This window comes from Diadema antillarum, unplaced genomic scaffold, assembly GCF_040938485.1.
Source record: "Diadema antillarum isolate AM-2024a unplaced genomic scaffold, OU_Dant_1.0 scf00000014, whole genome shotgun sequence".
In the NCBI taxonomy this organism is placed as follows: domain Eukaryota; kingdom Metazoa; phylum Echinodermata; class Echinoidea; order Diadematoida; family Diadematidae; genus Diadema; species Diadema antillarum.
In genome coordinates, this window is record NW_027270903.1 from 1,781,150 (window position 1) to 1,804,981 (window position 23,832).

At 38.5% G+C, this 23,832-nt stretch overlaps 1 protein-coding gene across 1 annotated transcript; it reads left to right on the forward strand.

The window, feature by feature from the left end:
- The first annotated feature begins 1,712 nt into the window (after nt 1–1,712).
- LOC139721745 (nmrA-like family domain-containing protein 1) lies at nt 1,713–17,844 on the forward strand. The gene is made up of 5 exons (XM_071633070.1): nt 1,713–1,857; nt 11,772–11,902; nt 12,816–13,056; nt 14,262–14,455; nt 17,635–17,844. Exons 1-5 carry the CDS (start codon nt 1,713–1,715, stop codon nt 17,842–17,844), a joined length of 921 nt encoding a protein of 306 aa, XP_071489171.1.
- Nucleotides 17,845–23,832: the final 5,988 nt, after the last annotated feature.

A 23,832-nucleotide genomic window follows, 5' to 3' on the forward strand; every position in this document is an offset into this window, starting at 1 on the left:
TTTTTTTAAAGATGTGTTCTTCCAAGTTGAAGTCACTCGTTCTAATCAAACTCTCATTTGTAGCTGATTAAGTACCAACAGGTTCTTGTTGTTGCTGTTGTTCCATTTAACGTATCTGTTCTTCACGCAGATATCGTGGCGGAAGATGGGCGTGTGTTGACTGAATAAACAATAAAGGGAAACCCATTTCACGAGACGAGTAGATTTCTTCGGGTGAGTAATATGTCGGACTGGGTCCAATAACGCAGCCCACATTTTTTTTTCTTCTAAATTCAAATGAATATCTTTCAAAGAGTAAAAGTTGTCGTCACACGTATGTGTATATGTTTATGTCAGATACTAGTGAACAAATTTTCTTTCTTTTCAAATACACCATCAATACTAATTTATATAAAATTATACTTCATAATCCTCTTTTTTTAGAAATACACGTGATTTTGATGACCAAAAAGCAGTCTACCCGAGTATTTCATATAGGAGAAATGCATCAGACGTTAATGTTATCAGTTTAATCTGCATAATATGATTTCGTGATTTATGGTTGGAATTTTGAAATTTGTATTCAGTTTGTATATGTATATTTGTACTGTTATCATTTTGCTGTATTTTTATACTGTCATCTTGTATGTATTTTGATCTTGTGCAGGGCCCCTTTGTAAACCAATTCTCCAACTGAAAGAACTACTCTGTGGAAAAATGGAATGAATCAATAAATAAATATACGAATTTTACCTTCAACGTTTCTATAAAAAAAAACTCCCCACATAACCGCACACAACAGCCCCGTATAACCTCACATAACAAGACATAACGGCTCCGTATCAAACACCTTTCATGAATATTCCGTTAAAGAAAAAAAAATAGGCCTACATTATTTGCAACTCTTCACTGTTCACCGTAAAAAGCATTTTTTTTTTTATAAACAAAATATCCAAAAACTTTAGAGCAACCTATATAAACATACTCTTGGTTCATTATCTGCTTTTATCTCTAAGATTTGCCTGTGGTAGATAAAAACTTTTTGATCATGATCTGTTATGATTTGTACACTTTAAAGAGATCGTAATTTTTTTTTTTTGACCACTAAAGCTATTTATGTTTTTGATGTGGTCAAACAAGGGCTGAAGACCCTGGACAGGCAAGAAGGAAAAAACGGTATCAATTAACCACCGAGGACGGCTTTCCTTAGGTCTTGTGGCAGTAAATGAGAAGGAACAGTTTACCCTGTTATATACGCATGCATGTTTTGTCACTTCACAGCGATTTCAAAACGATACATCAGACTGTTTTAGAAATGTGAATGGGATGATATTGTCTGTCATAATTTTTCTTGAGAAACAGATCATTTCTTCCACCCCCCGCCCTTCACGGTTATAGAAATCACAATATTCTCTTCAATTTTACTTTTTTTTTCATTGTTGTCATTGAACGTTCTCCTGGGAATTGTAAATCACACTCGGTCTTCTGATTTCAGTTGCAATCAGAAACATCATTTAGCCCTATCAATCGACCTTTCCGGACGTCACGTTCAGTGAACCATGGAGATATAAGACTGGAAGCATTTTTCTGTTTTTGAGTTCTATCGACGAAATTCTCGCGTCGTTGGGGCATCTAGATGGCACTCTATCCATAGCAGCATTCACTGTCAAAGATAGTAGAGATTGTTCTGTCATCATTTTAGGGCGAATAACTGGTTTTCTAGAGGGGAAATCATGCCAAATCTGATCACGGTATTTGGGGCGACTGGAAGCCAGGCCGGTTCGTTGGTCGAAGCTCTGCTCGAAGATGGTTCGTTCGCTGTGCGTGGTGTGTCCCGATCCAACCGGAGCGAGGCCGCCATCGCTCTGCAAGCAAAAGGTGACATTTTCAGTAATCAAAGTATATATTTCGTACCAATCAAAGTATTTCGTACTAATCATGAGCAGTTCTTACCGCATCATTGACAAAGTTAAAGCAACAACATAAGATTTTCTCTTTTCCAATCATCGGCATTATCATGTACGCGAGTTGCCAGGAGCGGGTAATACGACGTGATGGAGGTTTGTTTTCTTTTGTGGGGGGGGGGGGGGGGGGGGGTGTTGTGTGTGTGTGTGTGTGTGTGTGTGTGCGTTAGTTTTAAACAATGCGTTATCATAGTCTTTTCAATGAATCCAGTTGAAAGACATGCATCGTTTGACCAAATCATGGCATATATCTGTAAATTGTCTCTTTACTTTCCATTGAGATTTAGTCAATTGCATAGATACTATAGCTTCTGTTTCGTTCCCCTACATTATGTCATGCACAGTCAAAAACGTCATATATGTCTTAAGACTGTATGGCAATCTTTTTTTATTAATTTGTCTTGTTTACAACTGTATTATTGCGTGTTACCAGATTTGTTCCAAACATTTTGTGTCATGTTAAAACGTGAAAGTGGAAATAATGTGAATTTAAATGTGAATGTGAAATGCTAATGTATTTATATATGATACTATGATAAGCATGATTACATTAACTTTTTTTAAAGGGCGGAATCATGTCAGTTTGAATTTTAGAGCAATGACGCTTATTTACCATTGTATCCACTTGTTACGAATTTTGATGATAGTCAGTATTCACATAAACTGCCAACATCTTGCGGATCAAACTATCTCCGCCAACTAGTTTCTTATATGACGTTTTGGGAATGCGCCCCATTTTCTGTTCTCCTGAATAGCGACAAGGAAATGCCCTACTCTTGCTTCTGTTATTCTCCGTTCAAGACCACTGTCCTTATACTTCAATCACTATCTGACCCTGCTATGTCCTTACAGGAAGCCCCTGTGTCCTCGGCGTGTCCTACAGCCAAGGATGATGAAGAATGATATAATCATGATTATAGTTTAGGTATCTAAACTTTTGGCCAATAATATTATATTAACTCTCTCGTAGTTTGGTCGCGTGCTGCCCAAGCCAGGCCCAGGGACTTACCGTAGTAGTGTTCTAATGTTATATGAATATCGACTCCTTGTAGATAAAAACAAAACAAAGACAGGAGGGAGCATAAAGGAGAGTAAAGAATTGCAGAATGTGACAGAGTAATAAGCATACTTCTGTAAAACTTACATCCCTGCCCGGTAAAACATTGCTTCCATTGACTGTTCTCAAATCTGTCTCACTGAACTGCGTGCTGTGTGGTGCCAATGATTTGCAATGATTACACTACAAGCAACCGATAGCGAAATCTCGTTACAACAACCTATAAACTTGAATTAGTATCTTTAGACTGTACTCAAATGCAGCGGAACGTTTTTAGTGTGTTAATGTTGGAGGGAGGGGGGGGGGGGGGGGGCAAATGTCGATGGTCCCCAGCCCACTTGTATGTTAGGACCTATGGGAAGAATCTCCGGACGGAACCTCTGGAAAGTCAAGTTCAAGTTCAAGTTCAAGTTCAAGTTGATTTATTTCACTTCCAACAAAATAATTAAGAATAAAATGAAATATTCGCATACACAGATAATGTCATGAAATCGGTACAACAATGTGATGAACATAATAACATGTAATAAAGACACAGGTAAATTATTAACAGCGATACAAATAAATGTTATATCATTATGGTAAAGTCAGAAACAAAATCAGAAAAGTCAGAAACAAGTCATTGGTTTTCTTGTAATGTTTTGTTTTGGGTTTTTTTTTTCAAACCCTTTCCCTCTTTTTTCCTGGTATGGAAGAGCCAAAAGTGTGTGGAATAGGAAACTGGGGTAGCAGTGATAGCAGTGACATTTTACTTTGATAACTAGGGATGATTATGATTATCTAATAGCCCAGTGATACAAGGCACTTAAAGATAGTGTCCCCTTCCCCATGACATCTAATGACAGCTATCCATAAGATCTTTCTTAAACTTTTGCATAATTTCATTCACAGTAACACACTGATATAGAAGAGAATGAAAGCTAAAAATCATCTGTTACACACACACACACACACACACACACACACACACACAATCACATACAGCCGAGGACATACACACATGCCTTGTTTTCTTGCTCCATATTTTCTTTCTTTACTCTGTTTTCATGGCAAATATAGTTGACACAAAATTTGTGTATATAATCACGCATGCTAAAAACGTCTTTCTAAATCAACAGTCGATAGTGGCGCCCTTTGAAAAGTTTGTTGATTTTTGTGTGTTGTTGTACTATGGTATAGATACACATTGACAAACCACACGGCCGTGGAACTAAAACACAATACTAGTAATAACATCCCATAACGGTGGGAAATTTGACGAGGCTTGGGCCTAGTATTGGACGAAGGGAATGCGAACAACAAAAGATGATTGGCTGAAAACGCGAAGTTGTGACGTACGTAAGCACGTCTCTTTATCATAATTTTATGAGGGAAATTGTGGCGCAGGCACATCTCTCTTTCTTATCATACCAGGGAGGGTCACTTGTCTCACCTCCCTGATCATACAAAGGCCTAAGGGGGAGTTCCGGCGTAGGCACGTCTTTCCTTCTTTTCATAAGACAAAAGTGGATAGCCGACAAGTGGAACGTTCAAGGTCTTTTTACTTTGGTATGCGTAATATCATAGTATTTGTCATCAGAATAATATAGACTAGTCATCCGAGAGTCAGCAGGCTGTTTTAATATGACAATATCATCGGATGACTAATGGGAGGACCCTCTTTATCTGAATTTATAACCGAGAACACTTTTACTGTTCCGTAGATCCAGAGGACAAACGAAAACATGACAAATAGATCAAAATAACGATGATAATATATTTTATGACACCCTGCATGCCACTACTCGTCTAGCTCCATGTTTGTTTGTTTGTTTCTTTCTTTGTTTGTATGTGTTCGTGTTTTCTTTTCATTCCTTACAAGGTTGTGACAAAGATCATGAAGAAAATTATTCACGGTACACACAGAGAAATTAGGGTTCTATTAGGGTTCTTATTTGCACCCTACGAGCAAATCTAACTAAGTGGCACCTTATAGGGTTCGGGATGGATATAGGGGTGCAAATCCGAACCCTAAAGGGAGCCAAGTCTTAAGGGTTCTAATTTGGAACCATTCCATAGTCTTTCCCGAAAGCTGACATGTGGTTGTTGAATGGTGTTTGCTTAAAATGCCACACTATTTTGGGATATTATCGTATATTTTTATTTGAAAATATAACTACACGTTGTTAAAGAGTAACAGTGTCATCAGTAATACTTTACTAAAAAAATTACTACTTGAATTAAACATTTGTTTTTTCTTCTCGCACCGGGATCAAGAATAATCATTTCAATGACGTTATCATAGAGAGAAAGCAAACGAGTACAAGTACACGTATTATGCGTGCACGCGTGGACCGTTGAGCACTTGGTCAATGGCAAAGCTAAAATCGCATGCGCACGCCACGCCGTAGGTCGCGCGGTATACGTGCGTACGTGCATACTACTGACGTTCCCCTTTTGAATGGACAGACGACCGTGAGGTTGGGATGATGAATTAATCTTTTTGATGAGCCAAACGTTGTGAGTAGATAATTGTACTGTAATTCCGTTGAAAATATTTCACAGTAATCGATTATGATATGTGTGAATTATGCTCATAGAATGCTGAGTGGTGAAAACTGATGCGAAAGAGTTGTATCGAGGTACATGTGTACTAACATGTCAGAAGTGCGATCATACATACAATGTACTGTAAAGCATAGCGAATAAGTCAATGAAAGTGCACGGTAACACGGAAAGCCTCTACCAAGGTACTAACAAAGACCAGCAGCCCCATACGCATAGCGTAATTACGCTGTGCGTATGGGGCTGCTGGACGCAGTTACCAAGGTACGTACGTAAATAGGTGACCGGATATAGTCGCATCATTTTCGTTAATGGGAATTATTACGTTTGAGCCGAGTTGAGGCTCACTTTGGATATTGGTTTCTGTGAAGTTGACGGAAAGAACGATGTAGGCATGTATGATGTGCCTAATGAAGAAAAATAGTGTTCCTGGTTCATTTAGGAGAATTTAAGACATGTATGAAGATTGAAGTCAGAAAATTTAGGTTGGCCTTGACTCCTTGTTGTCTATCAACGAAAATAGAATGTGTGTTATAAATTAGCAATGCCATAGTCACAGAGCATAAGCAATGATACACGATATGTGAATTTAGATGATATCCACGTGTGACTGGAGAAGTTGCATGTGCTAGACATGACATAAAATAAGTCACACAAACAAGGTATGTAAACGGTAAATCACTTCAGAAGTACAACTACTTGATCCCATACTTTAGCAGGTAGATATTCCAATATTGATTGTATGTTGAACTTTGTTCTATTCAATTACAGGTTGAACCGTGCTGATCCATGCTGATGCATGGTGTTAGCTTGGTCTCATACTGGGCCAAAGGGACCTGTGTTTGATTGATTATTTATCATCGAGTTCACTATGCATCAAGTTCAACAATGGTCTTCAGGATGAGTGATGCAGGTCAACCTCGAGAGACTGGTGAGCCATATAGGATGCCAGAGCTGGAGATGGAAGATGTTCAGGATGTCAATCCTGGTTCGGCGTTGAGTCAGTGTGGAAGCCATGCCAGTTCTTCTGAGAGTGATGGCCAGAAGGGCATACTATTTGGCAGCTATAGAAACGCATCATAAACCAGAGCTTGAGGAGTTTCGACTTATGCAGCGTAAGATGAGATTAGCTATGAAGACCAAGCTGCAGGTTGCTGAAGCAGAGGAGCAGATATACCTTGACTACGAGAACAAGAAGTTGGGAGGCGGCTTTCCTGTGAAAGCAGAGGATGAAACCTTGCTGTACCCAACTGAATGCGCCAACCAACCAGTACACACGAGTACACCGATTTCCCTGACTAGAGAAGTAGCAAAAAAGTTATTTTCAAATTTTTTCTTTGACTTTTAGCAGATATAGTCCAAAAGCCAATAAGATCATCAGCATCATGTAGTATCCCTGAACCAGGTTTGATGAAAGCCCATCAATTTGTCCGTAGATACATCCGTACAGACCGGGAGACAGACAGGCAACTTGAAAACATATGCCTCCGGCACCATTCAGGGCGGAGGCATAATAATGAGACTCCTATATGTCATGTATGTTTAAACCATATAAAATTTGAGACGGGTCACATTGAATCCCCCCCCCCCCCCCCCATTAGAATTGCTAAACACCACGGCTCTAGAAACATCTTTCCATTTTAATCCAGAAAGTAATCACCTCCCTGTTTTTAGCCGAGGGTGAGCATGAAGCCACTCCATGAAATGAAGATTAGCATTTTTTTTTGCAAAATATATGTGAAAATGTCTAATTTCATAGATAACGATAACTATTTATTCTGTCTTCTAAACTGTTGTCAGGTTATTCCCTTTCTTAGAATGCACTGGCCTTGAATATTTACAAGAATACTCTGAAGAAATATATAATAGAAAAATACAAGAGAACAAACTTGCATATTACAAATTTAAACACATCCTAAAGAGAACTTGACTTCTATTCACTTTTATCTTTTTTTTTTTTTGGGGGGGGGGGGGGGAGTGTGGATTATGGATGAAAATATGAATCTGCTAATGGATATGAAATAATCAAAGTATGCTTTCCATTATATTTCATACTAGATGGGGTTAGTTTGTACTGTTCATATTTTAGATATTTCTTCACCATCGATAGCCTCAGTGCTTCAACTTTGAATTGATTGTTTAAGTAGGGAACAAAAAAAGAAAATAAGTCGCCTGCTGGTTTTTGTAGTAGACAGCAACACAGTGTATGTCAATTTTGGGCAATCTCTGGCAATGCAATGTCATAAGGGGAGTAGCTTTGTGACACTTGACAAAAGCAGGTTTTTCTCACAAACCCTTTATGTATATAAGGACTGAAAAATAGAGTTTGTTCGAAAACCTGAGAAAACTCAACATATCGTATCTACTTTTTTTTTTGCATATAAAAGAACACTGGACTTCACTCTTTAAGAAGGCAGAAACTATTATCATTGCCCTTACATACGCCAGTGACTTGTCGAGGAAATGTGCATGTTTTTCCTAAAAGAAAAAAGAAAGTGAAATTCTCTTTAGGTTTTCCTTGAATTGTTCCACACATGTGACATCATAAACTGTAGTACTCTTCTCACTCTGCTGCGACTGCACAAATAATTTAAAGATTATTAACTTTTGAACTGAATGTCCGCTTTTCAAATCTTTTACTGATGTGTTCTAATAGTATAAGCCAGTTCAGGGTACCAGTTTGAGCATGTGCAGAAAAGGGTTATTTGTACCGAGAGACAGGTTGGTTTTTTAATTTCACTGAGATAAGCATCTGTAATGCTAGGATTATTCATGGAATCCTTATAAATGGTGCCTACCAGTGCATCCACTTGACAGCAAGCCTGGTATTTGGCAATGTTAACACAAAAAAAGTTTGTTAGCATATTCAAAACAGCACTTAGTAAAATAGATGATTCCCTAAGTGTTGATTGAAGAACCATACTGGTCACTTCATCTACACTGGTTAGGTTCATTCTTTGTTTGAATATGAGTTCCATAAATGGCTATGGTGGGCAAGCTGCTGGATTATGTCACTTTGAATTGAGTGAAGTGCCTAACCAACTGAGAAAAATGAAAGGTCATTTGTACCTATGTGCACATGAGCTATATCCGGACTGGGTTATTGCTAGGTCTATATGAAGGTGGACTTGCCCTCTAACTCTGATTATGATTTTAAGCTTTCTTTAAGTAGGTTGTATAAAGTGCTGATATATTTAAGTAAGGTTTGGTGAAAATTAAGTGTTAAAATGATTGGAAGAGTTGTGAGACTGTAACATCAACACTTGAGGTATTTCTCAGGCATGATCATAAATCTCTGTAAAATATTGATGGTAATAGTAATAATGATAATAATGATGATAATAATAATAAAAATAGTAATAATAATGATAATAATAGTAATAATGATATATTTTGCTCCTGATCATTATGCTTGTGATGGTGCCAATACCAATACCTGCTTTATAAATGTGAAAAATTGACTGCTCTTTACAATATTTTGAATGTTGGGGATAAACTGCATACATTGTGTAATTATATTTATGGTCTACTGAGTACAATGTGCTTCTTGTTTCCATCGCTTCAAAAAAAAACAATGTATCAAAAAAAATTGTTTTTAAACTTGTCTCACAAGACATATTCCTTCCTCTTTATGTCCAGTTTGTCATACCACTGATTGGTTAACCTTATTTTCCCCTTTCTGAGGTAACATTTTCTGTGGAATTGTTAATGTTACTTTGATGCAATGGAAAGTGTTTTCAGATGTGCTATTCTGCCCGAGATTTATAACTGGGACATATCTTTAGCTGTGTGCATAAAAAAGTAACCAAATTTAGATGCGCATTCTTCATTTTTTAATTCTTACCTTTTTTTCACCTTTCTTATCATTGGTGTAATCGTATATGAAAAACAAAATGTGAAGTATACTAATTGTATAATGGGGCACATTCGCAAGCTCTCAAGCTTGGAATTGGATGGAATATGTCAGTACAAGTCGTGAGTTTCAACTATACATGTATATGACAGAACTTTGCCATACCCTTCATTGTTTTGGCACTAACTTGTGTACGAGAAATCAGAGTTGACATATCGCTGTTAATGTCTAAGAGCGTCATAAAGGTGCTTTTGATTAACGTAAGATGTACCGGTAAATTCAAGGTACATATCTATGATCCATTCTAGAAGTAGAAGGACAATGTGAAAGATATTTGTCATATAGTTTACTATTACTCTGCATTAAGCTTCAGGGATTTTTTAAATAAAAAGAATTAGTGCTTTTTGTCAATGTGGTAACTTCCTTTAAAAGAAGAAAAAGTAATCATTTGATGGAAAGAATGATTTTTTTTCTTATTCAATGTACTGACCAAATTTCATACATTTTTGATTTACATTGCCCTTTTTATGACAAAATATGCATCTCGTATTAGAATTTGAAGAAATACAATGTATATTTGATGTTCACTTTAAAGTAAACCATGAAAAAGAAAATCGCTGTTGACTTGTCCCTCTTCCATGAGACATATATTAAAATGTTAATAATTTATATGTAAGTATGCACTGTATTCATCATGTTTATGTTCTATTTGTTGTTGAATTGAAGTCTCTGACTTCAGTTTTCGAAAGATTGTGGATTTAATTGACTGAGAAACTGTGTGTAAATCTATGCATGCTGTTTTGCTTCATGCCTGGAGTGTTACCTTTAGGTAATTGTTTGTGAAGTCAGTGAAGGCATCCAGTATATAATTATTTTGGTTTAAAAAAAAAAGGTTATAATTTTCACCATATGGGGTGCAGAAAGGTAACCCTATATAGAGACGTGTGCAAATTGTATTGCATCCTATGTTGCGGTGACTTTATCACCCCATAGGGTGCAAAATTACAACAATAACAATATGAACCATAATGGGTGCAGGTATGAGGTGCAGAAGGGGAACCCTGTATAGAGGTCCATATTTGCACCTTATAGGGTGTTGAATATAGGGTGCTAAATAAGAACCCCCAAAAATAGAACCCTAAATGGAGCTGCTGGTGTTACAACGATATGAACCAGAAAGGGTGCAAATTTGCACCTGAATTTTTGTTCACCCTATGGGGTGCAGAAAGGGAACCCAATGGAGGGGTGCAAATATGCACCATATATGGTGTTAAATATAGGGTGCTAAATAAGCACCCCAAAAAATAGAACCCTAAATGGAGCCGCTGGTGTTACAACGATATGAACCCTATTGGGTGCAGAAAGGGAACCCAATGGAGGGGTGCAAATATGCACCATATATGGTGTTAAATATAGGGTGCTAAATAAGCACCCCCAAAAATAGAACCCTAAATGGAGCCGCTGGTGTTACAACGATATGCACCCTCTAGGGTGCAAATTAGAACCGTAATTTCTCTGTGTGTATACAGGTCGAGTAGAAAATGATAAAGACAACTGAAAAGCTTCCACCTTCGAATGCCATTAGCTAGCTTTCATTAGTTTATTTTGATTGGTTCCTCAGGGTGAGTGGATGATTTTGCCCCCCCTCTCTCTCTCTCTCTCTCTCTCTTTCCCTTTCCATCTCCTGCCCCACCCCTTCTTTCGGAGTCTGTGTGTCTGTGTATGTGTTGAACATTATAGATTACCATTAAAAATCCATTTCTCCGTACTATTTATTCAACAACAAAAAATATATGAATATAATGATATATCTTACTATATATTTTGGACTTTGGTTGCATCTTCGATAAGTTTATATGATTTGTATGCTGCGGGGTCACAAACCTGATGAACGTTACGTGTTGTAAGCCTTTATAGGACAAAGCACTCAATTTACCATGCTATATTGAGAAAAAAAATGACAGTGATAGATAACGTTATAAAATCATTATAATCGAAATAATTATGTTCTCTGATTAAATTCATCACGAGATAAAGTGATGTCAAGCAGTGTCAAGTATGTCATGATAAGCTGGCGGATTGAATACAATAATGCAAATCCATCCAGCTGAACAGACGTGAAATATAAATGGTATACATGAACATTATATTTCTTCCCAGAAATGTTAACTACTGCCTCCAAAGAACAAATCGTGAGTCTTAAACAGTAGACTCTTCGGGCGAATCAAAGCATGGATTGTTTTGGAAACTATATAGTAGTTCTATATTAAAGGAGTAGATTGGAATAGAAATCACTCAGTTTATCACAGTATAATCCTGTACACTGTAAATGAAACTTGCTTGTTGACAATCATGCAACATGACGTTTATTCAGGAATTGAGATGGTGGTCGCCGACTATGACGAACCGGAATCGTTGACGACGGCAATGATGGGCAGCTACGGCGTCTACGCTGTTACGGGAAACTACCTCGAGAAGTTCGACGAAGAGAGAGAAGTGCTTCGGGTGAGTGTCAAAATATTGCAATCAAGGCAGACAATTTCACGAGATAAACCATTTACAAGTTTTGGTATTTGTTTCCATTTTAATACTAAAAATCGGCCCGACCCTCACAAGATCCTCTTAAGATGTTGTCGTAATTTTTGTATGGCATACCCTTGTTATGATTCATATCATGGTAAAACAAACAGAGCACTCCATCTCTCTCAAAGTAATGGAACATGAATACCAACATATCAATTCTTCTGCCAGACTATACGTGCGCAAATTAACCCTTAAAATCTCTTTGGGTTGGATTTACCGTTTGTGACGTCATTCAAACTAGTAAATGGCCCAACATACAACATTTCGCAATTCGTTACCATTGTCCACTAACCTAAATTAGTAAAGCGTTAGTGTCTACATCAGGGCTGTTCATTTCGGGTGTGTGCCATTGACAGTAAACAATCTCCACCTGAATAAGCCAGCTCGCAAGCCACTTTGCGCATGTGCAGAAAAGAGGGTCATTCGTACCAACAGGCATGTTGGCTTTTGAATTCACTGCATGTATGGGATACTAGTTAGTATCTGTGATGTAATGATTAGTCATGTAATCCTAATAAATTATATGCTGCTTACCAGCACATCCACATGACAGCAAAAGTGGTATTTTGCAATATCAATAGAAAGAGATTGTTAACATATTCAATTCAAAATGATAATGGATGCTGTCTCAAAAAATAGTGTTTATTGACGGATCATTAGGCAATTAACATACACATTCCGCAGCAGTAACTAAAATTGAAACTGCGATGAGCAACGTAACTTTATTTATAAGAAGTTCACTCATTAAATTTCTTTTACTTAAAAAGACTCAATGGTTTATTTTTACGTTGTAAATATACGATTCATTTGTATCTTTGCTATTATACTTCATAAGGGTCGTGCATTGATTCAAGCGGCTATTCAGTGTGGCGTGCAACATTTTGTCTTCAGCGGTCTGCAGTCGGTCAGAGAGGCCATAGGTCAACCTTGTCCGGAGTTCGACGGCAAGGCCAAAGTCGAGAACATGATGTTCAAGTCGGGACTGCGGTGCACAAGCGTGAGATTCCCGGTGTACATGGAAAACATTCTGCGGGATTTCATTCCCGTTCGTCAGGATGACGCCAGCTACGTTTGGAGTGAGCCCTCTGTCGTTGTGTTTCGAGCACATCCTAAGAGAGAGATTATTGTCTTCTGAATATTAAATAATGATAATGATGATGATGATGATGATAATATAATAACAATAGTAATACTGATGTTTATAATATCCTTTACATATTAATGTTTGACATATTTTAACTAATATGCAAAGATACAAAGAACAAACAATATTGAGCTAAGACATAATAAAATCAGAATCGGATATTATCGGAATTGTCATTGCGATAAATTGATTCTTAGCATTTCCTCTACTCTCTGTCTCTGTCCATACATCACAAAAGATGCTTTGAAACCCTTACAAACATGGAGTGATATGCCTTTTTTTTTCAACATACAGACGGTCCATATTTGGCAGTAGAAAGAAATGAAAGCAGTATGCGCTATTCTCCTTCATCGTCATAATGGTTATTGTACGTACATTCTTTGTCATTTCCATCTCCCTGGCCACAGGTGAAAATGTCTATAGTTAAAGGACAAGTTCAACTTCTTAGACATGTGGGTTGAGTGAATGCAGCAATATTAGTAGAACACAACAGTGAGAGTTTGAGCAAAATCGGACAATCCGTTCAAAAGTTATGAATTTTTGAGGTTTCTGCTCAGTCACGGCTGGATGAAAAGATTACTATAGCTTGTGATGTCACACGAGTACAACGATATAAAGAAAGAATAAAGAAAATTCAACATATTTCCATTTTTCTCGCATAACAAAGGAACACTCGACTTCTCTCTTTCAGAAGGCAGGGGGAATAATATTACCCTTACCATACGTCAGTTGCAAGTCGAAGAAATGTGCACTTTATTCAAAAAGTAAAGTTTTGTGAAATTCTCTTTTTATTTTCCTTGTTATAGTTGTACGCATGTGACATCATACACTGTAGTAGTCTTCTCTTCCAGCAGTGACTGCGCAGATACTTAAAATATTCGTAACTTTTGAACGGATTGTCCAATTTTCCTAAAACTTTCACTGATGTGTTCTACTAATATTGCTGCATTCTCTCAATCCTTATGTATATGAAGGTGGACTTGTCCTTTAATCATTTGTGTTTTAGCATATTTAATTCATCGCCTTGTGCAATAATGAATGATAGAAGGAAGGAAGGAGGCATGGACAAAATGAATGAATAACTTTAGACCTAACATATTCCTTCTAGCACACGTCATATTTATTATTGTTTCACAGATATTCCCATGGAGGGAAAGCCGCTACCAATGATCTGTGCATCCCAGGCAGGCCAAGCACTTTTAGCCGTCTTCAAGAAACCCGAGCACCACGTCGGTTGGCGTGTAGGTCTAGCAGGAGATTACAGAACCATGGCCGAGTACGCAGCGATCGCCTCCAAGCACGTTGCGCCACTGGTCATAAAAGCTTCCCAGGTGGGCGTGGTCAAACTGTCATGATGCTGTACGCCTAGGGTGTGGGGCTTGTTCTTATTATATGGATGGCGATAGTGACGATAATGTCGGAAACGCACACAACAGTGATTTTGGTATCATAATCATTATGACTACTTGATTGTCAATTATAGTCATCTTCAATATTGCTACTTACAATCATCAATCACTGCCTAATCGATTCTCCCACTTTTGCCTACAATGTAAATAAAAGGGCGTAAACCATGAAGACTTTACGCGAAAAAAAGATAGTCGTATGCGACCAACGGCGTAGCCAGGATTTGATCTTGGGGGGGGGGGGGGGGGCGGTCAGTGTGCGAGGGAGCGAAGCGAGCGAGGGGGGGGGGGGGAGGGTGTGGGAGGGGGGTGTCCCCCCTCCCACGGTAAGAACTTTTTGCATTTTGATGTTGTAAATGGTGCAATTTGATGCATGTTTTTGCGCGTTTAATCGACGTGAAACAGTCCCACTTGTTTAAGGTAGCAATATATTTTGATGTAGATTATTATTGAACAATTTGCCTATAAAATGGTATCATTTAGATACACTTCTTGTGTTAATTCTTTTCACTGAATATCATGAACGCGACTGAACCCGAGCGAGCGGAGCGAGCGAGGGGGGAGGGGAGGCGGTGTGGGAGGGGGGTGTCCCCCCTCCCACGGTAAGAACTTTTTGCATTTTGATGTTGTAAATGGTGCAATTTGATACATGTTTTTGCGCGTTTAATCGACGTGAAACAGTCCCACTTGTTTAAGGTAGCAGTATATTTCAGTGTAGATTATTATTGAACAATTTGCCTATAAAATGGTATCATTTAGATACACTTCTTGTGTTAATTCTTTTCACTGAATATCATGAACGCGACTGAACCCGAGCGAGCGGAGCGAGCGAGGGGGGAGGGGAGGCGGTGTGGGAGGGGGGTGTCCCCCCTCCCACGGTAAGAACTTTTTGCATCTTGATGTTGTAAATGGTGCAATTTGATGCATGTTTTTGCGCGTTTTATCGATGTGATACAGTCCCACTTGTTTAAGGTAGCAATATATTTTGATGTAGATTATTATTGAACAATTTGCCTATAAAATGGTATCATTTAGATACACTTCTTGTGTTAATTCTTTTCACTGAATATCATGAACGCGACTGAACCCGAGCGAGCGGAGCGAGCGAGGGGGGAGGTGAGGGTGTGGGAGGGGGGACCCCCCTCCCACGGTAAGAACTTTTTGCATTTTGATGTTTAATGGTGCAATTTGATGCATGTTTTTGCGCGTTTAATCGACGTGAAACAGTCCCACTTGTTTAAGGTAGCAGTATATTTTAGTGTAGATTATCATTGAACAATCTGCCTATAAAATGGTATCATTTAAATATACTTCTTGTGTTAATTCTTTTTACTGAATATCATGAACGCGACTGAACCCGAGCGAGCGGAGCGAGCGAAGGGGGAGGGAGGGGGTTGTCCCCCCTCCCACGGTGAGAACTTTTTGCATTTTGATGTTGCAAATGGTGCAATTTGATGCATGTTTTTGCGTGTTTTGACAAGTTGAAACAGTCCCACTTGTTTAAGGTAGCATTATATTTTAGTGTAGATCATTATCAAACAATTTGCCTATAAAATGGTATCATTTAAATAATCTTCTTGTATTAATTCTTACACTGAATATCATGAACGCTGTCTGCAGTTCAGCAATCAAACAGAAAAAGCATGCACACGAGGGTGATAGATAGGGGCATATCCCCTCCCACACGAAGGTGATTTTGCGTTTTCAAACCTGAAATTCAGCGATCTGGTGCAAATGTTTGGTGCAATACTTTTTCATCGAAGTGTTAAAATCACGGAATTTAGCTCTTATTCCGAATGTGCACCATCTGTGTGTACGTATAAAGTCTAGTGAGGTAGAGCTGAGGGGAAGGGGGATTCCCCCTCCCGCTCGCGGAGTTTTTGTGTTTTTAAAATTGAAATAAAGCGATCTGGGTATAGCCACAGTCTACTTCTATGCATGGTGGAAGGGGGGGGGGGAGGGGTGGGCGACCAGGGAGAAGGCGTGGGCGAGTGTTATCTCCACCCTTCCCTTCCGATGGAGCTTTTGCCTTTTTAAGGTTGAAATTGAGATATCTCGTATACGCATATTTGATGGTATCAACATTTGGAAAATCACACACACACAAAAAAAAAAACTGATGGGGGGGGGGCTGAGGGAGGAAAGGGTCGATTAAAAGGGGAATTCCCCTTATACATGAGGGAACCTTGAGTTTTCGGAATATAAGTGGTAAGTCTTGTGCACTCAGAATTATTCATATATATATATTTTTTGTAAATCTAAAAAGTGTACTAAGCTAGGGAAAGAGGCACAGAGGGGGAGGGTTTGGGAGGGGGATACCCCTCCCAAGCACGAGAGATTTTGCATATTTTGAATTGAAATTCAACGATCTGGTGCACACTTTGAGTGAAATATTCAAAAAAATATCTTATCTGATGAAAGGTTGCAAAGGAGACCCGCTTTATGTGCATGCATACAGTAAACACGCATTTTTTTTTCCGCCTCCCAAATCCCCGGTCCAAACCTTAGGGGGGGGGGGGGTGACCGCCCCCATCGCCCCCCCCCCCCTCCCCCTGGCTACGCCAGTGTATGGCACTCAAAGTTATGAATCTACCAATTCGGTCTTCTTCTTTTTTAAGATAAGGAAAAGTCTGCGTCATCTTGAACAAAACAAAAAATGACGAAATTAGACTAACACTGCATGGACGCACGACATTTGAATAGTTTGTGACAAACACTTTACAGCGTTAAAAACAAACAAACAAACAAACAAACAAAAAATCGATTCTATCAGTCGAGTACAATTCGGTATCGCTTAAATGCCTCAGATGCAATGACCGCCATTAACCAACGTAATGATTTTTTTTTTTTAAAGAATGGAAACCACACTGCTTGTATGTCAAAGTGAGACCTGTTGGGCCCGGACAAGAGTACGTCATGATCAATATTAAAATTTGATTACAGAAATAAAATCATGCCTTTCCTGATAATCGTGAGATGGTATGCATGATGCTTTATGGGTAATAAATAATAATTTGTTACATTGTTTTCCCATTTTTACATCTGCAAGCAAAAGTTGTAAATTTACGCAAACTGCTCGTCCTTTGACCTTTGACCCATTCCAGATAACAGCAGAGGACTTCAAGAAGCTAGACTTGCCTCGAGCGACAGATTTGGGCGTCATGTTCCAGTTCTATCAGACAGCATATCCTGAGTACAGCGTGGATGATACGAAACGCCTGTTCGATCAGGTCATCGACTTCGACGAATTCATGTCTTCGAATGCTCCAAAGCTTCTGAAACTCTTAGAAAACAATAACTATTCAGGATTCTAGAAGGACAGGCAAAAGATGTGATTCATTGCGCATTAACAGATTTCAAAGCATCCATTACTCGTTAAATCAAAGATACATTCACTCGCTTTTTAACGTATAGAAAATTGGTTTGACGGTTTCAACTGTTCTACATTAATGATGTGCAATTTCCCTCTAAAAGGTAAACATGAATTCGTTCCATGCTCATCAAGTTGACTGTAATGTGAAGAACAAAGTCAAACAAAAAGAACATAGGCTGCATGCAGAAACATGAAGTTCATAATTATCTTTTCCGAAATATGATAATATAGATTTGCAATGATCTTGTACCTTTGGGCAAACATGACGATGATGCAGATCTTACAATCACTGGTTATGGATTATTGTCACGTATTTTCCGTATTTTCGGTTGCTATCGATCAACGACCTAATTCAAATAATGATTTTTATTACGAATCAGTAAGGGAGCTGTGAGGCGATGACATCATCGTCCCAGCGTCTAACTTGTATGTTGTCGAGACCGATGGCAAATCGTTTAGCGTTAACGTGAAATTTGATTATTCTCCTATTCTCTTATTCTACTTCCGATTCTAATGAAACTTGCGGCATCATTGTCTGTTTGATTATTTTACTTAACATGAACACGAAGTGAAATTTCACTTTAGCAATGACAGTACTCTTGCCTGTCAAGTCCGAAATATGTTACCCAAAAATGTAGTACTATTTGTTTTGATTTGTTTAAGAACCTATCATGTCAACTTCCCCATCCACTGAAAGATTTACCCATAGATATCCTTTCTTTCTCTCTCTCTCACTCTCTCTCTTTCTAATTTATGATTCATGGTTTTGTTTTGTTTTTTGTCTTCAGATAGAACGAGAAGTAACATTTACGCCAACTTGCAGTTTGTCCTGACATTCATGCTAGCCTACATGTTGATAAGAAGACCGTGTTCATGGCAAATCAATTCACTCCGCAATAAACGAAATAGGGTTCATGATAGGACTATGTAGTTACGCGGCTTTTTTATAGTTCATGATGATGAGTATCAAAATATGCAAGGGCTGAAAGGTTTAAGATGGAGAACTATGCACTTCATGAATTAACTACAGAACTTGATCTGAAATTGAAACTACATGTACATGATTTTGATGTTCACTTTATTCGCTTTTTCCTTGGAATATAGTATTGGTATAGAAAGTTTTTTTTTCATAGTGACTATGTCATATCAGTATTGAAAACTAACAGGCTTGAACTATGTATGTTTAATTCGTTCGATTGAATTTTTGTATTACATCAATGTAGCCATGTGAAAACGAATATTAAGTGAGGTATTTGTATAAAATGAATGAATGACACAGGCGAACATGATTCCCTTCTTGTCGGTATAAATTTCAACCATTATTAGCAATATCCATAACACACACACACACATATATATATATATATATTATATATATATATATATATATATACATTGAAACAAAGAAAGGGAAAACTGACGAGAAACAAATAATAAACGAGACATGAAACTCGTCACTTTAAAGACGAGTTAGGTGATACGCTTGGGGTCATCAGATATCGGTTATCCGTGATCGACAAAGAAAAGAATGCAATATAGCACCTGGAAGTCATAATGAGATACTTAGTTGAACTTTTTTGGGCCTACATTATTCAGATCACATTTGTTTTTCTGTCACACAAACTAGGTGGAAATTCTGTGCGTGTGCGACTAAGTTGATTTACGGACTTTTTGAGTACGTACAGTGCATAAACTTAGACCCCGTTAACGGTGCGGGGCTGGGCGGAGCCGCGGCCGCGGCCAACCTCAATTGCGAGGCCGAGCCCCGCAATTTAGTCCGTTTACACTGCCGGACTCGACCGCGCTTTTGATTCAAACCTTTCATTATTTTGTCGTAGTGGCGCTGTACTTGTAAACAAACGCAATTTGGTATTGTCTGGTTTTCAGATCCTTTGCCAACTGAATTCCGTGGCGACGAAGTCGCCGTTCGGGCAAAGGCTTTTGCCGAAGGAGAAAATCCTTTGCAGGACAAAACCACCTTCAACTATACTAGTTTTCGACGTTGCAGTGGTTAATATCCTGAGTAGCGAAATAGTACAGGCGAGGGTTTGGAAGCCAGACTAGAATTGGCCGCGCATTTAGCCCAGTTTGCGTTTACACTGAGAAAAAGGCCGGGCGCGACCGCGGCTCGGCCGCGGCCGAGACCACCTCCAGAGCGTGGCCTAATGCGAGGCCAAATTTGGCCCACCAATATGACTCCCTCTAATCTTGCTATCATAATGATCAGTTCAGAGAGCTCTTACAGCTATATACAAGCCTGTGAGATTTACCAGCAGTAAAACCAATGAAGCCTCCGATACAAAACAAGGGATACAGAGCAAGTGAGTCTGTTTACATGAGAATGTGATTTATCCTGGACGAAAGTGATACCTCAATTAAAGAGACAAGGGCAAAAGAAAAACGGGCCAAACGTACGGCTCCAGCGAAAGAGACATCGCCTTTAACCATGTAACTATAGGTCTCCTCCAACTAAGAGTACACTTTGAACGAAAGCTTATACGTGAATGATAATTTATGACGATCTCACGTGATCGACACACATTCAAAGGGGAGAGTTAGAAGTGGAAGGAGTGCTTAATCGTGTCATTAATAATTCCTAATCAATGACACCCCTACTATAGGCATATCATAATTTCTCATCTAAAATCAATGGCCTATAGGACTCATGCACCATTGCTTGTATCTTGCATAAACTTTGTTTTTTAAGCTTTGAGTGAAACGTGTCATAACATAACTCTGTAATTCCATCAGCAGTGATTGACATGATAAAGAAGAGAGATATATCACCGTATTGAACGCTTAGAACCTAGGGGGGGGGGGGGTATTATAGCATGATACTCGGTTCTTTACTGCCCAGATGCCAACAACACCCATCACCCACGGCCACGCATAGAGAAACAACCATGGCGAAAATAAAACTTTCCTTTCTCATAGGCAGAATGACACAGAACCCCGTCAAACACACTTCACTTTTATTGGCAGGGATGGACATGAAAAAATTCATTACTAATACTAAACAGCGTATGCATTCCATTCATGTGGCGCGAGATACCTCTATAGCAACATAAAGCCTGTCTTCAACTCCGTTGGTCGAACAATGACAACTTGAAATTTCAAAGAGATGAGTGAGACGCTATATTCACCTGGCCTAGAGTTAATTTATTCAGTTCTCATTCCTACTTCAAGTTGGGTTATGTTAGTGTAATCATTCCCATCTGCAGTATAACAAAACCAAAGTGAGGGAAAAGGGGAGAGAAAAACGAGAGGTGGCAGAAGTAAAACTGCATGCACAACTGCAATCCATATCATTGCGTGTGACAAGTGAAGCAAAGGTATTAGTTGTTATAGCAGTGTTTTATGAGCATAAACAGGCAAATAGACAGACAATGTCAAATATAAAAACCATCAATTTAATGTCAGAGAAGATGGTAAACAAGATGCATTGAAACTGTAACTAAATCGCTGCTCTTCGACTCGGTCAAGGAACGTCCAACTTTATATTCAACAAAAAAAAAATGTTAGGGGAAAGAAACAAATTTAGATATAACATTCGTAAATTAAAAACAAGAAAAAGAAAATGTCCACGTCAGGATTTTAAAAAACGCCGCACGCCGCATTATATTCTAGATGGGAATACGGTGTTGATGCAAAGGTCCAATGATTGTCTCATTACTTTAAAAGCAATCTATGGTTCCCTTACCATCACCAGTACCACACCACAATGACGTCTCTAAAATCAATGGTAGCACATTTATCATTGCATCGTGTATTAACTCCCTTTTCCTAAACTACCAGTGGAACGTGTCATATTATAGTGTGTATTTCGATCAGTAGTGATTGACTTTAAAGAAGAAAGATAATGCAAAAAATTGAACGCTTACCACATTGCTTATAGGGCTATTCCAGTTTGGTACTGATCTGTTCTATTCTCCAAGATGCCAGCAACATATATCACCTATGGCTAACTAGTGAAACAGCCATGACGAAAATAAACGACAGAGAACCCCGTCATAATCACTACACTTGGAAAGGTGTTGCCCGAAATTCCTCATTATGAAGCAATATCAAGTCACTTCCTTCCCTGCCTGTCTTTAACTTCGTTATTTGGTCAAACAATAACAACCTGGAATTCCAAAGAGATAAGCGAGACGCCATGCACCTGGACTAGAGTTAATTAATTCAGTTCCCATTCATGTTAGTTATGTAAACGTACACGTTCCTAAATATCCTGCTACAGTATAACAAGAACAAATGAAGAGAAAAGGAAAGAGAAAACGAATGGTGGCAAGCGGGGTACTGTGTCAAGGGGCAATTTACAACATTACGTGTGACAAAATTAATGAAGCAAACCCAACCTCCAAACTCCAATGCAAAACAAGGGAAATAGAGTAGCTGTGTTCATGACATAAGAGTGAAGCTGAACTGCAGAAAAAAAAAGAAAAAAAGAAATAAAAGGAAAAAGTCCTGCGGGACTCGATTAACTTCTCTCCTTCCGGTCGGGCATTATAAACACGCAGCGTGCTAAGCGATTCTGCCACACGGAAGATCCGATGATCTTGTGCGAAACTTAAATCTATCTATGTATGCTATACACAACACAAATTTACATTGATATTCAGTTTTTTGGCTATATACGTCAAGTGACTGATAGCGCTATTCAACTTCCCACGAGTGGCCGCGTGGATTCGATCAATATACAGTTACAAAGATAAATCGGGAATCGTTTCAACCAGATTCCATTCTCATTTTCAGTGATCGACAACGAAAATAATGTTAAGTAGCGACTTGAAGTAATATTGAGAAATATTCGTGAAGTCCAATTCTTTATACAGTCCTACATAATTCAGATGAAATTGTTTCTGTCATGCAACTAATTGAAAATTTCGTGTGGTGTCGGCGTGTTCAAGTAAGTTGATTGGAAAGGATATGTGAATGAATATTTACCAATAGGTCTTTATATTGTAAAAAAAAAAAAATCAAACATGGCCATGCGGTCTTTTAAGAGTCATCTTCACTTTAACATTTGTAATTTCAAGTCCAAGTTGCCTGTCAAAGCAATGTGGTCTCCAACACAAAACAAAGGGATATTGTGTGTGTCTGTGTGTGTGTGTGTACGTTTACATGAAAACGTGATTTCTACATGGACGAAGGTGAATACTCCATAAAAGAAAAAAAGCAAAAGATATAAGTATTTTGTTTCGTGCTCCTTTGGGGTTCGAACCCGTACGTGTGCAACATCACGTCTCTTGTGACGTCGCCTTTATCCTCTCGGCCATGTACGTCTTGACGAGAAAATTTGAGGAACGTAAGCTTATAATGTGAAAGATGATTCAGGAATCGTTTGGTCCACATTCCATTCTCATTTTCAGTTTTTAGCTGCAAAATTATCAACCTGATGAGGAGATTTGAAAAAATAAAATGCATGATTACTGCAGCTTATTGTCTGAGCTACCACATACTTAAGTTTGAGAGGAAATGGAGCAAAATCAGCTGAAATAAAGGTGCTTAAACGTTGTCAAGTCAATGCATGGTTTAAAAAAAAATCACCTCCCATAGACATAACACGTCAACTTGTCTGATTTTGAGTCTTTACCTTTAATCACAATTTGAAGTATGATGGTAAGTCTTCTCGAACTAAGAGTGTGGAACGGAAGCTTCTACGTGAAAGACGAATCATGACGATCACCCGTGACCGACACATCTTCAAAGGGATCAGTTATTAGAGGTGGAAGCCCTCGTGCCAAGATATTGTCTCAGCAATTCCAAAGCAATGATACCCTTACATTTAGGTATACCATAATTTCCCTCTGAAATCATTGGTATTATTCATGTACAATTGCTTGCCTTGTCTATAAACTTTGCTTTACAAACTTTCGGTGAAAGGTGTCATAACATAATTCTGTAACTCCATTAGCAGTGATTGACTACA

What these genes read in the sequence shown, in the direction of transcription:
- LOC139721745 (XM_071633070.1), top strand. Translation starts at nt 1,713, where the DNA reads ATGCCAAATCTGATCACGGTATTTGGGGCGACTGGAAGCCAGGCCGGT. An exon ending in AAGAGAGAGAAGTGCTTCGG is followed by an intron (nt 11,903 to 12,815) that starts GTGAGTGTCAAA and finishes ATACTTCATAAG; the next exon opens with GGTCGTGCATTGATTCAAGC. An exon ending in TGGTCATAAAAGCTTCCCAG is followed by an intron (nt 14,456 to 17,634) that starts GTGGGCGTGGTC and finishes GACCCATTCCAG; the next exon opens with ATAACAGCAGAGGACTTCAA.